Raw genomic sequence first — 17,508 nt, 5'->3', positions numbered from 1 at the left:
CATGCCCAGCGTATATTTACTAAAAAAAGAGCCAAATTAAAAAAATCAAGGACACATCTAGTCACAATGATGAATCCCAAGATAGGAATAGAATACTGAAGGCAGAAAAATCAAAAAGGAAAATTATGTACAAAGGAGTATCTTAAAGTTTACAGAAAATTTATCAAAGCAATCTTCGGAGCCTGAAGATAAGTGGGATACAATGACAAATCTCAACAAAAGGAATATTTCGCCAAGAATATTTCACATAGCCAGACTTAGATATATATTAGAACAGTGGTCCTCAAACTATGGCCCGTGGGCCACATATTGTATTTGTATCTGTTTTGTTTCTTCATTGCAAAATAAGATATATGCAGTGTGCATAAGAATTCGTTCATTAAGTTTTGTTTTTACTATAGTCAGACCCTCCAGTGGCTGAGGGACAGTGAACTGGCCCCGTTTAAAAAGTTTGAGGACCCCTGTATTAGAAGGAAAATACAAAGCTTCTCAGAGACAATAGCTGAGGAACTTTACACACTCAAAAACAACCTTAAAAGAAGAACTGAAAGGTCTACTTAAATTTAAGGCAAAGCATACCCAAGAACACACCAAACTCTTACAAAATATGACATTAAATCCCATGACAATCAACTTTTTCAATGTCAATGGACTAAATGCACCAGTTAAGAGATAGAGTGACAAAATGGATCAAAATATTGAATCCACTGTTTTGCTGCTTTCAAATGAAACACATTTGAATATCAGAGCAAACACAGATTCAATGTCAAAAGTTGGAGAATAATCATTCAAACAAGCAACTCCCTTTAAAAGGCTGGAGTGGAGGAGCAGAGGGAGAGGCCGGGCAGATAGCTGGCTTCCGGCGCCTTGATCCTGGAAGCCAGCTCTTCCCAGGTATGGGGACACCCCATTCCAGAGGCCTACTCCCTAGCTTGGGGGCTGCTGAGAGGCTTGGCAGGCCCCCAGCCATTCCCCTATTTCTCCCCTACTCCAGGCATTCCTTGGTTTCCGCCCCAGGTGGACTCTTATAGTGGTCCTCAGGCTTTCCCCCTTTCTCTCCCTACACTAAGGGGGGGACATGTGGGGTGGATGGCGGGTTGATGCAGCACTGGTATATGTCATGACATGTCGTGACATTCACTGGTATTTCTTTTTCTCATTGGTCTCCATTTCAAAAACCACGCGGGGTACCATATATATTTAAAATAAAAATGGAAGGATGGACTCTCAGGCTGGGAAGAGACCAGTTCGGGTGGGGGTACAATATTTGAATATTGTAGATATATTCCCTCAACTGCTGTAACTATTCTTAATATCCCCTTAAACGGTGACAATTGTGTCCACTGTCTTAAGTTAGATTGTTTATTTTCCCCACGTTTTATCTTTTTTTTATCTTTGTGAACTGTTCAATAAGGAATTTTGGGGAAAGAGTCGCTCAGTTTAATGCTTATGTTTGAACCAGGTCACGGGATTGTTGGACTTGCTCTTGCGGCCCCCTTATGCGCTGATAATGCCAGGTGGCATTATTCCTTGTTTGCATGGGCACATTGAAATGGAAAATACTATATATACAAATAAGTTCTTATCTAGAGATAAGGAACACAAAAATCTTGTGGTGCAATGGGAAAATTGACATGATGACCTGGCACAGGCTTCAGAAATTTGGGCATTCTCCATTCACACCTGAACCAGGGAAGCCATCTATGAAACATCCAAAGTTGTCTATGAAATTACCTGGAAGCAATCCTCTACCAGGGAAGACCCTACTGCTACTCTGACATCGATTTACTCAAAAGAGTCTTCCCTAAACACTGAGAAGATTTAAACAACAGTAACAACCTGCATACTGAACAGGGCTTTCTGCATTGCCTTTTAATTGTGAGTTGAAATTAGATGACGCTCTGCACCATCCTGACTTCAATGTTGGATATACAGATTCCAGGATCTTCAATATAGAACATAATACCAACAACAGAAACCGTGTAAAAAATAAAACGGTATTGGCACTACAGACTATGGCCTAGATTGGACAAACTAGTTTGCCTGAAGCCTAGAATTGGTCAGGAAACTTCATGGGTAAGGTCTCCTTGGATATAGGCCAAGGTTTTTCCTTTCCATGTCCCCCATACTTTGGTGGGTCTATGCAAATGATAATTGCCACTCTAACACTGTTTTTACAGTGCTCCTTTGATGCTAAACATTTAAGAAACCACTAGTAAAACCATCTGGAACTGCACTTTTGTTTTTGTTTAGTTTCAATTTCCATTCTTGAATATGTCTGTTGGTGTTTTTTGCTATTTGTTCCATTAAGTCTTGAATGGCTGTGAGATTCTAAAACTGTTTATTTCCTCTGGGTGATTCAATTTAGTTATATAAAATTGTGCATACTAATCTAAAAAAACCAGTTATTGAAAAGTCAAGCATTTGGCTTTAGGTCTCTCTTCTCTCTCTCTCTCTCTCTCTCTCTCTCTCTCTGTCTCTCTCTCTCTGTCTCTCTCTCTCTCTTTCTTTCTCTCTCTGTCTCTCTCTCCTCTCTCTCTCTCTCCCCCCCATATGCCATTTTTCTCTTTTCTCATTTGGATTCAAAATCAAATGGTTGTTGAATAACTTGAAAAATCACAAATATTAATGTATCTTGAAAAAACTGGCAGTGATGCTGTACAAGCACATACTTTCCACAGAAAGACCGATAATAGCTAAGTGTCTTAATCAATATGTAAGTTAATAGGTATTCTAACAAGGCTTAAAGAAATTGAGACATGTGAATCTAGATTAGCATTGTATTTTACCATATTTTACACATCTGACTTGTTATTTGTCTAATATTTTCACTATTATGTACTGCTTTTCATCTCAATAAAAAAGAAAGAAAAAAGCTGGAGTGGCCATACTTCTATCAGATGACACAGACTTTAGACTTAAAAGATTATAAGGAACAGAGATGGACAGTTCTTGATAATCAAATGATATATACTCTAGGAAAAAATCATACTGTAAACATATATGCACCCATGAGGGACCAGCAAAATATTTAAAACAATTGCTGAGACATATCTAAAGAAAGATATGAGAGGCATTACAATAATAGTAAGATACATCAACACTGTAATTCCACACCTTGATAGGTCAACAAGGCTAAAACCCAACAAGAATTTAAGATCTAAAGGAAGAAATTGGGGCCGGCGAGGTGGCGCTAGAGGTAAGGTGTCTGCCTTGCAAGCGCTAGTCAAGGAAGGAAACGGTTCAAATCCCAAGCGTCCTATATGGTTCCCCAAACCAGGGGCAATTTCTGAGTGCTTAGCCAGGAGTAACTCCTGAGCATCAAACAGGTGTGGCCCGAAAAACCAAAAAAAAAAAAAAAAAAAGGATCTAAAGGAAGAAATAAAAGAAAATGGTTTAGTAAATGTATGTTTGTATGTTGGGCTGTCCATCCCCAGAAACCTGGAAAATTGGACACATTCTTCTCCAATGTTCATGGATCATCTTTATACAGATTTAAAATAAGCTTTTTCTTCTGTAAAATTCTTTGGAATTGGATTGGAAAGAAAATACAGTAAGCAAGTTGCTTGCCTTGCATGTACCTAACCTAATTTGATTTCTGGCTTCTCATATGGTCCTTCAAATACTGTCAGGAGTAATTCCTACGTACAGAATCAGAAACAACTCATGAGCAACACCGGGTAAGGCTCCCTCCAAAAATCCTTCCCAAAATAAAATTTTGGAATTAATGTTTTAGTGAGATTTTAGTATTAATATCAATTATTAAATTAATTGGTATTTAAATAATACTTAATTTTTCATTGAAACAAATAATAGAGTTTAAAGGCTAAAGAGATAATTCCAATTAATTAATTAAACTCAAAGGAGATACATGCAAAGATAAAAACAACACAAGATATCTATAATTAATTTTGTAATTCTCATTGTCAGTATACTTTAGAAGCAAAGAGTAATTAAGTTTTATAGCAGTTATCTGAAGACCTTCAAAATCAAGTGAACTGCTAGGAATTGCTGAGTTTTATCTCAGATACTACATGGGTATTGCCTGCCCCAACTTCCTCCACAGCACTATCAGTTAATCAGATAGTTAGCAAGAGCAAGACTTTCATTGACAAGGACCCATCACCACACTCCCCACTGTGGGAAGCTCCTGGAAGAAATGAGTTAGAAACTGGGGGAGGGCCTGAGTGATAGCACAGGGGTAGGGCATTTGCCTTGTATGCGGCCAACCCAGGATGACCCGAGTTCAATCTCTGGCATCCCATTGGCTCCCTAAGCCTTCCAGGAGTGATTTCTGAATGCTGAGCCACGAATAACCCCTGAGCGCCGCAGGATATGGTCCCAAAGCCAGCCCACCCCCCAAAAAAAGAAATTGGGGGAGTAGTAATAATTCAAAAAGCAATGGACAATGGGGAGGAGTTCTCAAAAGGCTTTCTTTTCAGCCTCATCATCATTTTCTTTACATACACACACATACACACATACATACAAACATACATACATATTCTGGTACTGGCAGGCATACCACTGGAAAACATATGGTAAAGTGCAGGTTCACCGAGTGCTAAGTAATTTCTGTCTTATCCATAATGGAGAAACTTGGAATTCCAAGAAACGTGGCACCTAGCACTATTCTTGCACTTACTGCAATTATGTATTAGAGCAAAGGTTAAATATATGACAAAGTGATTTTAAAAAAGAAAAATTATTCAATGGGTCAAAAGATAGTCTTTTAAACAAAACTCTATAATAACTGGGTATCAATAAGGGGGGGCAGGGAAGAATTTCAATCCTTACAGCATCCATAAAAAATAAAGAGATCACAGACAGACTTAAATTATGGTAGGTATTATTAAAAGCTTTAGAAGAAAGACATATGACCAAGGGTAGACAAAATTTATTAGAATAAAATATTAAAATGAATTATAGTTGTGCAAAAAATATTGGGAAATAAAAAGGCAAAGTACAATCTGAGAAAATAATACACATACTTTGAACTTTATTTGTAACCAAAATGTATTAAGAACTATTATAATGTAATATTAAAGTAAATATATTAATAAAAAGGCAAAATTGATCCACTTTTACAAACTCTGACAAGAGGTCATTAAAATACTTTAGTGTCCAAAAAACTGGATCAACCAAGTATATAGATATATTTTAATTGAAATTGATTAAATAAAATAAGCAAACTAAATACTAAAATCAGCAATAATTTAATAAAGTATGTCCTACCTACAAAATTACTTTTAAGTCCACTTAAACATGGGGAAATATGTGTCTAGGACAAAGCAAAATATATCAACATAGTAATAATAGATATATAATCACATATGTAGTTTTTCAAAACATTTTCTGGAGTTGTGAGATAAAAACTACTGGTTCACACTTGAGAGGCTTGCTTTATCATACTCTACAGCTAAGCCACATCCCAGCCCTTTTGTAATTGTAATTAGCTGTTAAGATCTGTTCTCCAGAACTCTATGCTTTTCTTAAGTTCAGAGACCATCTGTCTAGTTTAGTTCATATATGACATGCATAGCACTGTGACTGGCTTATAGTAGTCAATAAATTTCTTAATTAAACTGAAACCTTTTTGCCTTATGAATATTCTCTGCAAAAAACATTAACTAAATATTAATCTTATAATTGGCAAAATCACAAAGGTTTTAAATAAATTATTAATTTTTATTACAAATCGAATGCTATTAATTTTTTTACAGAGGTACAAGGGAAGAGGTTATCTTTTCTCTACATATGAGTATAAAGAGAAAAGAATAAGATAAAAATATTTTTCAATGATATGGAAAGGTTTAAAGCTTTTTAATTGAATAGCCCTTGTTTTGTTTAAAAGAACAAAATCATGCAATCTGAAGCAACATGGATGATACAGAGGATATTATAATGAATGGAGCCAGAAAGAAAGAGATAGATACAGAATAATCTCTGTCATAGAGGGGGCTTAAAGGCAAGGCAGTAAAGATTCAAAGGCAACATAATGGGAGAACTGAGCCTGCCAACTGAATTTCTGAACAAAGAAAGGAGTAACCTCTGAGTGCTGCCAGGTGTGGCCCCCCCCAAAAAAAAAAGAACAAAAAATTATGAATGCAATCAATTTACTAAGAAACTAAAGAAACAAACTCTAAGAATATCCTGAATATTACCACTGCAGTCTAAATTTTTCCCCAAGTGCCTGAACAGACTAATTTTAAGATAAAGGTTCCAAACATCAAGAATAATCCAGTTTCAATTTGTAGTATCCACAGTGTCAACCTCCCTCCAGCATGTTCCCAAAGTGAAGATGTTCTCTACCCTTTGACCCTTAGCCTGCCAGTATAACAGACCTATAGAAAACAAATCTTAAGACTATTATACTATTTTTATAGAGGAGCCATTTCACATGCCAGCTCTCATTCACAAATATACATTGTTACATTTGTGTTGCACAGCCCTACCCTGCACTTTCATGTGGGATAAAAGACATACTAATAACTTTTATTTTTTTTTTTTTGGTTTTTGGGTCACACCCGGCGGTGCTCAGGGGTTACTCCTGGCTGTCTGCTCAGAAATAGCTCCTGGCAGGCACAGGGGACCATATGGGACACCGGGATTCGAACCAACCACCTTTGGTCCTGGATTGGCTGCTTGCAAGGCAAACGCCGCTGTACTATCTCTCTGGGCCCATACTAATAACTTTCAAAGCTGTTCTTGAATACTACTTAACTAACAAGATTGTCTTCGCAGTTAGGTAAGCAACTATTGAACTCATGTATGAATGGAAGAAACATGTATGAATGGAAGAAATTCTTAACTCAATTATCTTTCTTCTTACAAATCATACCTATATAATGTTTAGTCATTCCCTTTTAATGGTAAAAGACTGGTTAATATAGAATAACAAAATATACTCTATACATGCCTCATTTATTTTTTAAATTAAATTAAAAAAATTTTTTTTGGATTTTGGGTACTTAGAAGGTACATCAGACAGGCTCGAGGGACCATATGGGATGCTGGATACTGAACCCAGGTTGGCCATGTGCAAGGCAAAACATACTACCGGTTAAACTATTGCTCTGGCCCCATCAGGTCTCATTTACTAATAATTACAGTAATTATTATAATAATGATTCATCTTATATAAGCATGATATTCTACAGCAACAAATTGAGCAATTAAAGATAGCAGACTGTGTAATAATTAATGACATATAATTAAAACATCCTTTTGATTTAAAAAAAATAAAAAGAACAGATCCAGATCAATCTACATGGAAACTAACCAAAAATATCGACTTAGTCTGTTCATGTAGTTATAATAAAATATAAACTAGATCTTTTAAACAATATATTTATTTCTAACAGTTCTTGAAGCTGGGTATTAGCATTACTAAACAAGTATTAGTAAAACTAAGATCTATCTGCTTTCTATCTCCTAGAAAGTTGTTCTTTTGCTGTATCTTTAAGTCATGGTAGGAACTGGATATATGAACTCTTTGGTGTCTCTTTTATAAGGGCACTTTTTTTTTTTTGTTTTTTTGGGCCACACCCAGTTGATGCTCAGGGGTTACTCCTGGCTAAGGGCTCAGAAATTGCCCCTGGCTTGGAAGGACCATATGGGACACCGGGAGATCGAACTGAGGTCATTCCTTGGCTAGTGCTTGCAAGGCAGACACCTTACCTCTAGCGCCACCTCGCCGGCCCCATGGGCACTTAACTCATGCAAGAGGATTCCACTTTATGACATAATCATCTCTCAATGTCCTCATTCTATTTCTATATTACTGGATAATATGCTTTAACCACATGGATTCCAGGGAACACATATTTACAGATACTATGCTATATAACTGGAACAGTATTATATAATCAAATGGGCACTTAATATGTTCAATTAAAAGTATCTCATATTTCATGGGATATTCATATAAATTATTTTCAGACAGTTCCTACATTTTTATAAACTGAGCTCACAGTTACTATATATTTTTACACAGACAAATTAAAGCAAATTAACAAATTTACACAGCTTTTAAAGCAAGCTTATCTTAGAATGAACAGTATTTAATTAGCTTTTACTATAATACCTTTTAGTAATATAATTCAATAACATTTCTTAAAATACAAATTAAACACTTGAGATGTTATTAAAAACTACAAGGAGTCTAGGCTTAGAGCTGTTCAGTGGTAATTGTTAATCATAAATGATCAGTTAAATACCTCAAGCTCTGATTCCTCTACCCTTTTCCTTCTTTTCACAAATCTAAAAATGTAGTCATTGTGCTATTTTATTATCTATTACCTGGAGCTGGAGACTTAAAAAGTAAGATAAAAGTTAACAATTTGTTAATTAATATAAAAAAGTTGAGGAAATAGTTAAGTACAAAGAAATCTACTTTAAATTTTCTCAAAAAATTAAAAACAGAACTCTCAAATGACCCAATGATAGCAATCCTTGGCATCTACCTCCAAAATGCAAAAACATTAATTCAAAAGGACATAAAAATATCTGCACACCTACATTTACTGCAGCATTGAGTACAACAGACAAGATTTGAATTGTTTAATTTGAATTGTATTAAACTATAGATGATAGGATAAAAAGTTGTGGTTAATATATTCAGTCGAATATTATGCATCTCTAAGAAAGGACAAAAATCATGCAATCTGCCACTACGTGGATGAAACTAGAGGGAATAATGCTGAGTAAAGTGAGTCACAAAAGAAAGAGACATAGAATAATTTCTCCCATATGTGAAATTTAAAGAGGAACAGTAATGGAGAAAGAAACACCCAAAGACTAGAGAGTTGATTCAGAGCTGAGCTTGGGGTTGTGAGGGTGGGGAACTGAATAGGAGATGAGATGCCTTTGTTACATAAACAACACGTTACTTATTCACTTATGGTAACTTAGACACATATAATTTAATCCTCACAGTAATCTTATATTATAGGCATGTTTTTATTTCACAAATGAGAAAGTTTTTGGTTAGGGCTTAAAATGCTTTAAAACTTAATCTCAATGCTTATTAAACAGTTGTGATTTAAACTCTCTCCCTCAAATTTTCAGAAACAAATAATTGCTTTACAGAATCATCCAGCCAGCAGGTAGGCACAGCATTCCATATGGTCCCGAGTCTGCCAGGAGTGATCCCTAAGCATAAAGCCCAAAGCTCTGGGTGTGGTCCATATAACTAAAGCCCAGAAAAAGCAAAAACCCAATTTCTAGTACTAGAACAATGTAGCAGTAGGGCATTTGCCTTGCACAAGGCTGACCAAGGATAGACCATGGTTCGATCCCCTGCATCCCATATGATCCGAGTCAGGAGCAATTTCTAAGCGCAGAGCCAGTAGTAACCCCTGAGCATAACCAGGTGTGGCCTAAAAGCCAAAATAAATAAATAAAAAAAAATAAAGCAAAATCAAAACCCAACAAAATGAACCAAAAAAGGTTCTTAAAGAACAAGATGAGGCCGGAGTGGTGGCACAAGTGGTAAGGCCTTGCCCATGCTAGACTAGGACGGACTGTGGTTTGATTCCCCATGTCCCATATGGTCCCCCAAGCCAGGAGCGATTTCTGACCGCATAGCCAGGAGTAACCTGAGTGTCACTGGTACAGCCCAAAAACAAAAACAAAAGAATGTACACAGTAGCAAAATTAAGACCTGGTTACGTATGGTGATGATATTAGTTTGAATGTAAAATGATACCATTTACGGTCTATATAGGATTCTAGTATCTCTAGAGAGTTCCTGCTTGCAGTTCAAGCAAGGTCAGTTTCTGGGACCAAACATGATTCCTTGAACAATGCTAGGAGGGATTCCTCAACAGGGAGCTTCAAGGAAGTCATAGAACTGCTTGGTGTATCCCAAATCCAGATCCCAAAATACATCAGTATTTTATAAAATTGAACATACAAAATGACATAGGTATTTATTTGAGATAAGATGAAATATATTTCCAAAGATTTAAACAGTAATATTCACAAGAGCTATTTTTTATAATATGTCCATGCTGCTAAGGAAACAAATGCATATTAGTGCTTGACAATATATTCTGATACATCCATATATTGGAATAAGTATTATAATACTGTCAATGACATGGTTTCATGAATGCAGCACTGCAATATAACATGCCCCACCAGAGGGTTTGTTTACCTCTACTCTTGTCTCAGTGTCCTCCTCACTCTCTTTCAACAACATCTTCACTGGACATCTTACCATATGCATGGTAAGCTCAGTTCTGTAAATTAGTTGTTAGATTCTATTCTTTTGAACCCTTTAAAAAACTCATTAATTAAAGCACAATGATTTACAAAGTCACTTGTAATTAAGTTTTAGACATGCAGTTTTCCAGCATTGATTCCATCACTAGTGTTAATTTTCCTCAACCAGTGTTTCCAGGTTGCCCCTATCACCCACTTCAGAAACAAAAAGTGTATCTTGGCAGGAGCTTTTTAAATTTTGGTTGTTAAAGTTTAGGTCTCTTGATTTCAGTATTGTTGACTCTGTGGTTTGACTATTTCGTGATACCTTTCCTTTACACTAACAATGAACTTGAATCCCCTTAACCCCTGACATTTTTTCCCTCCAGTCTCTTCTACTCTTCTACTGCTACCCCACCCCTCTACTTCCTTCCTTGTCTGTCCTTCTCCCTAAACTATGAGGCCAAAGGTGATATAGGCATCACCCCATTAAAACACTGTATATCCTCATACTTTTTAGTTATTCTAATTCCACTTAAGTGAGATCATCCTGTGTTTGTCCTGACTTACTTCACTTAACGTATCTTTCAGTTCCATGCATGTTGCAGTGGACTTCATGATTTCATCATTTGTTATATATGTATTGCATTCCATTCTGTATATTTACCACAGCTTGAATACCACTTGTTTATATTCTTGGACGCACAAGTTGATTTCATACGTTGGCTATTGTACTAAATGCCGCAATTATGGTCTTTTGTTATTCTCCGACTGTGCTTTTTATAAAAATATCTTTCCAGTTTAAAAAAAATTTGATTTTAGTTTATATGCTTTACAATTTGCTTTAATATTGTTTGGGATTTCAAATCCTTCACATCCTTCCTAGTGTGTCCATTTCCCTCCCTCATTATCCCCAAATATCCCCCCACTTCAGCACCTTCCTTGCCCTCATCTTCACTCCTGCTTCTATCCTTCTAAGTGAACTTTAGTATTTGTATTTCCCTTACTATGCTTCTTTGTAACTCAAATGGGAGATATCACTCTGTACCTGTCTTTCTTCTAGTTGAGTTCACTTAGCATATTGTACAGTTCCATCAAGACAGGTAAACTGAATGACTCTTTTCTTATAGTTGAAGAGTATTCTATTATTTATATACTTCAGTTTCTTTTCTTTTTTTGGTTTTTGGGCCACACCTGGTGGTGCTCAGGGGTTACTCCTGGCTGTCTGCTCAGAAATAGCTCCTGGCAGGCACGGGGGACCATATGGAACACCGGGATTCAAACCAACCACCTTTGGTCCTGGATCGGCTGCTTGCAAGGCAAACACCGCTGTGCTATCTCTCCAGGCCCATACTTCAGTTTCTTAATCCAGTCATCTGCTCTGTTCACGAACACTTGGGTTGTTCCTAAATTTTGGTTATTAAGTAATATTACAACGAACATAGGAGCACAAATGTCTCTTTTAACTTTGAATCTAGTTCCGATACCATTCAAGTGATATTTCACTGCTGTTTTGCTTTGATTTTTCCTGATGTTAAGTGATGTAGGGTATATATTTTAATATGCTTATTGGACATTTGTATATCTTCTTTGAGCAGTCTTCTCAACTAGTCTTCCTTTTTTTGATGAAGTTGAGTTTTTCTTAATATTTACATATTATATGTAGAGGCACTGAAGATGCCCCAAGATTTCATGTCATGAAGGTTCCAGCTTATATTTTCCTCAATATACTTCATAGATTCTGGTCCAATAAGGTCTTTAATCCATTTTAAATAGACATTTGTTTAGATACCAGGGCAGACATCCAGACATCTAAAAAACAAGACCTAAATTAATATTTTACATGTGACTGACTAGTTTTCCAGCACCATTTGCTAAAAGGCTTTCCTTGCTCTTGTTCATATACATAGTTCCTCTCTCAAAGATTAAGAGACCATATTTGAGGGTCTATTTCAATTCTACTTTATTGGTAAGAGTATTTTCTTATTCCCACACTAAACTATCTTTATTATGGTGATTTTGTAGTAAAATTTAGTGTTGGGAATAAAAAAAGTCTCCCATCTTTTTTCCTAAAATAGTTTTTCTTATTCAGGGAGGTTTATTACCCTGAAAATCACTACCATATAAATAGTTATCATATAAATTATTACCACAGAGTAGCAGCAGCATTTGTCCCTGTATTTTAAAAATATCCAGGATATTTTTGTAGGAACTCCATTGAACCTGTATTTTGCTATATGTAGGACTGTCATTTCGACAATGTTACTCTTCTTCGTAATTCATAAATACAGGAGGTTTTTCTATTTCCTTATATCTTCTTTTCTTTCAGTAGTGGAATTCAGTTTTCTTTCTAAGTCTTTCATTCTTTTGTTAAGCTGATCTCCAGGTATGTGAATTTTTGAGACACATTTGTTAATGGGCATTTCTCTCTCTTCTGTTGTTTTCACACAGGAATGCTATAGATTTCTACAAACTGATTTTGTAGCCTGTTGCATTATTCTAGGAGAGTTCTTTTTCTTTTGTAGTGTCTTTTGTGTGTTCTAAGTATAGTTTCATGTTGCATTTTATGTTGTAATTAGTGACAGTTCTACTTATTTTATGATATGCATATCTTTACTATATCTTTCTTTCCTAATCAGTTATAGGCAGGACTTCCAAAACAATTCAAAAACTAAATAATGGTTATGTGAGTGGGAAACCTTGACTTATGCCTTATCTTAGTGGGAAGTATTTTCATTTTATTCCATTCAGAAAGATGATTGATGGTGGCATCATGGTAAAAAGCTTTAATATACCGAGGCAAGTTTCTTCTACTCCTATTGTATTTAATCTTCTCATCAAAAATAGGTATTAGGTTTTGTCAAATGTGCCTATAAACATGATGACAACTTTTATTCTTCCTATGATGTATTATGCTAATTGATTTAAATGTTTTAAACAACCCTAATATCCTTGGAATAAATCACAGTCAGGTATATATCTTTTTGTTTTTTTATGTGTTTTTTTGTTTGTTTGTTTGGTTGGTTGGTTTTTGGGCCACACCTGGTGACGCTCAGGGGTTACTCATGGCTATGTGCTCAGAAATCGCTCCTGACTAGGAGGACCATTTGGGATGCCAGGGAATCGAACCACGGTCTGTCCTAGGCTAGCGTGTACAAAGCAGATGCCTTACCACTTGTGCCACCGCTCTGGCCCCGGGTACAGATCTTTTTGATGTTTTTATCAAAGAAACTTTTTGAGTGGAAGAGTCAGCAAGTATATAAGTATATAAGTGACTGTTAAATTCCTCTATGAAGTTTTATAATCACACCAAAACATTTTTTATATCACACCAAAAATTCGTTCATTTTCTTCTCAATTAGTGACAATTATCACTTTAAGCTTGTATCAGTTTTTCATCAGATTATAAACTTCTCAAGGACAGGTCTTACTTTTCCTGCAATGTCCCATGATATATACCAATTATTAGTATATAAATACTTAAATCTTATTTTTATAAATATACTCACATATACTCTTAAAAATACCTTAATTTCCCCCCCAAATAAATTATGTCCTATTTTTCTCCTATACCTCAACAGCTTGTTTTATTTGTTTGTTTATGAATGGTCATATCTGCTTGTGTTTAGGGCTTATTCTTAGCTCTGTACTCAGGTCAGGGATTACTCCTAAAAGTACTAGGGGTAGGATTCAAGGTCATTTGCTTGCAGAGCAAGTGCCTTTTTCCTATACTATCTCTGTGGCCCTTAAAACCCTTAGCAGTCTTTAATTTACCACTTCAACTAACTTAATTTTGTCTCATTTTCCCTGAAAGATTTCATTTATGTGCTTGACTATTTGTCAAGTGATGTATAAAGATTGAGGATTTGAACAATGAAATAACCTCTTAAAGAGTTCAGTCTATGAGGGGGAGGGGAAAGAGTTCAGTTTACATAAAAAAATAGAAAAATAAATACCATATTTTCTGGCATATAAGACAACTGGGCATAAAGACGACCCCCTACTTTTCCTGTTAAAATATAGAGTTTGGGCTATATTCGCAGTATAAAACTACCTCTTTTTTAAGGCACACCAAATGGAAATTAAAAAACATAAGAGAAAAAGAATAGAACCTCAAAGGTTAACAGTTTATGTTTAATAAAGCTAGGCTTTGGAGTGCCAACAATCATTTTACATTTGCCATTTGTAGTAAGTCACTGTGATTTTTTAATTGTCATCTCATTGAGAGCAGGGAGAGGGGTCTTCTCCATGAGCAGCTGGGTAGGGTACAGTGATTAATAGGACAGCTAGAGGGAGACAGAGCACCTCCTCTGTGTCCCATAAAAACTGAACAGAAGACTGGGCACTGGAAAGCGGCATACTGGGTGGCTGGATTAAGATGTGGCACTCATTAACTGAACTTCTCTGTGTGCCTGAAAGATGAATCAGGACAGGCAGAGAACTGAGCACCCGAAAGCCACATACCAGTGATGACACCCAATCGCTGGATGGAAGGGATGCAGCACTCAGTAAATCAGCTGCTCTGTGTGCCCTGAAAGATGAATCAGGACAAGCAAAGGACTGAGTGATGATGCCTGGCAGCTGATGGGATGCAGCAACAAGAGGGAGGTGGATAACTTGTCTCTGTTATTGGAGTTAGTTTCAGCATGCTGTATACAGGCGTATAAGATGACTCCAACTTTTAAGAAGTTTTTCATGGGTTAAAAGTCATCTTATGCACCGGAAAATATGATAGTTAAAAATGTGTTAATTGTTATAACAGATGTAAGTATATTATATTGCTTTATAGCATATCAAGATATGAGTGCATCTTAAAATTTTAATATGCAATCTATCCATCCCCTGGTTCTGGCCAGTCCGCCAGCCAGCAATATTTTCTACTTAAATTTTAAAAGTAGACAACAGAACCACATAACTTGAATCATCTTGTTCTGCCTCATAAATTGAGGGAGAATAAAATGGATGGTACTAGGACCAGTCTTATGAACATTGAGTGGAAAGAAAAAATGATCAGACTTGCACACTAAACCCAAAGTCAATGACAATAGAATCAATACCCAGTCTACAACAAGCTGTACAAGGGAGACCAGTTACACTAGCATTCCTGGGAGCAAAGGGGAAGGTATGGAATACATGCTGGGAACAGGGGTGGAGGGAGGACAACACTGATGATGGGAATGTTCCTGATTCAATGCCACTATGTACCTTAACTATTACTGTAAAAGATTTGTTATTCACTTTGGTCACAATAAAAATTATTTTTAGAAAAGTAGGTAATAAAACTCAAAAGCAGCACAAGAATATCCCCTCCATAACTTAAAATATACATTATATTAGTGCTTTACAAATCCCCACTCATACTTTTCATATTTATTATGTGATACAGATAAATGTAAACCCATGACACTGTAGGAAAACCTTTACAAAAACAAATTTATAATTTTGCCCATAATACATTCTTAATTGGCTATTACAATTACTATATAATTAATATAAATTAATCATGTACAATTCTACAACACAATTCTATATTATAAACCCATGTTTTCACAATAGTGGCAAATATACATATTTTAAAATATTTTCTCAAGGAAAAAAGCACAGGAGCCTAACTAATTATGAATACCTGCATTTCAGTTAGTTATTTAAATTACCCTTGCTCTATGTTTTCCCACTAATGATTCTACTAACATCATTGTCTATGCCTAAATATCTTCCCAAATCAGAATATATATTATCTCACAAAATTCTATACTTACAAAATAATGTATAACCCTTCGTAGAATATCTTACCATAGTTTTGAATCAGCACCGCTAGACACTGAACATGTGTTCAATCAAATTCATAAATAAAATTTTGCAATAAAGTAAGTCTCATAATCAATTAAGATAATCTAATTTGTTTTTAAAAGACATTATAAAATCCATATTATATTAATTAAATTATTAGTTGTAATTATTAAAAAGTTAAACTTAGAAAAAAATTCTAGAATGTAAATATTTCTAGTCAAGTATTCTAGTAATTGTAAATACAATAAGTAACCTTACACTGAGATTTGATTTAAAATATAAAGAAAAAGATAAGTAAAGACAACAAAATAATGTACTAATAAAAAAAGATTAAATTTCTCTTCAAAATGAAAGGATAACTTAAAATCTCTAACACTATGTAGGAGAAAATAGTCATGATGTAGCTTGTACTGTTAAACTAAATTGAATATGGGTAAGTAATTTATTTTTATGATTTCACAAAAATTTTGAACTTTGAAAAGTATCATATTTATTTCCATATTTCAAGTTTAAATAAAGGTAAAATTAAATTCATGGAAACAATTTTGGTTTTATAAAAGGACAAAGAAAAATGATCATGCTTTCCATATATATCAAAGTAGTTCTAAAAATAAATAATTACTGTAATCCATTAGGGATTATTCAGCTGTCATTTACTAAATACTAGAAATATCTGTGCAAATTCCTAATAAGAAACTGAATTACAGCTATTATTTTAAAATATTTTTTTGAAATGATAAAATAGTAAAATGCAAATATAAGTTTTGAATTTACTTCTTCACTCACCTCTCCCCCATTTACATATTCCATCACAAAACACAAACGGTCTTTTGTCTGGAAGGAATATTTCAAGGACTTGAAATGAAAAAGAAAAAACATTATATTATAAACCCATGTTCTCACAATAGCGGCAAAAATAGAACACTTCAAAACAATAAGCATGGTAATTGAAAAGAATTATAGCTTCTTAAGAATCTGTTTATTCCTTAGGAGTATACAGTGTTTAGAAACATGAAACAAACTTTGATTAGATCAAATTAATTGATATTGATGGATATCCACCAACAATGAATATTTCCAGGGGAAAGTAAAAAAATACATTCAATAATTGTGATGAGTGTTTCTTAATCTATTAAGCATTTCAAACTGAATGGTTTCCAAAGTTCTAAAGTAAGAGTTATGAATTACTGTACCTGAAATCTGAGGTACACAATTATAGAAACAGTTACTGTTTAGTTTCTTAAAACTGCTCTTTGTGGCCAGAGCAGTGGCACAGATGTCTAAGCCTTGCGTGTGCTAGTGTAGGACAGACCATGGTTTGATTCCCAGGCGTCCCATATGGCCCCCCAAGCCAGGGGCAATTTCTGAGCATATAGCCAGGAGTAACTCTTGAGCATCACCGGGTATGGCCCAAAAACCAACCCCCCCAAAAAAAAACATATACACACACACAAAAGAAAAAAACCCTGCTCTTTGTACACTGGATGCATACAACAGTGTAGTATTTATATA

At 35.2% G+C, this 17,508-nt stretch overlaps 1 protein-coding gene across 3 annotated transcripts in view; it reads right to left on the bottom strand.

The window, feature by feature from the left end:
* Nucleotides 1-17,508, bottom strand: part of AKT3 (AKT serine/threonine kinase 3) — a 344,608-nt gene that overhangs the window by 107,849 nt on the left and 219,251 nt on the right. For all 3 annotated transcript variants that reach the window (XM_049776508.1, XM_049776506.1, XM_049776507.1), the window contains one exon: nt 16,783-16,851. In XM_049776508.1, coding sequence (XP_049632465.1) covers nt 16,783-16,851 — 69 coding nt within the window. The remainder of the gene's footprint in view (nt 1-16,782; nt 16,852-17,508) is intronic.

The sequence above is a fragment of the Suncus etruscus genome, chromosome 7, assembly GCF_024139225.1.
Source record: "Suncus etruscus isolate mSunEtr1 chromosome 7, mSunEtr1.pri.cur, whole genome shotgun sequence".
Classification (NCBI taxonomy): domain Eukaryota; kingdom Metazoa; phylum Chordata; class Mammalia; order Eulipotyphla; family Soricidae; genus Suncus; species Suncus etruscus.
Note: the sequence above shows the minus strand (reverse complement) of the source record. Positions and strands in the feature narration are given on the sequence as shown.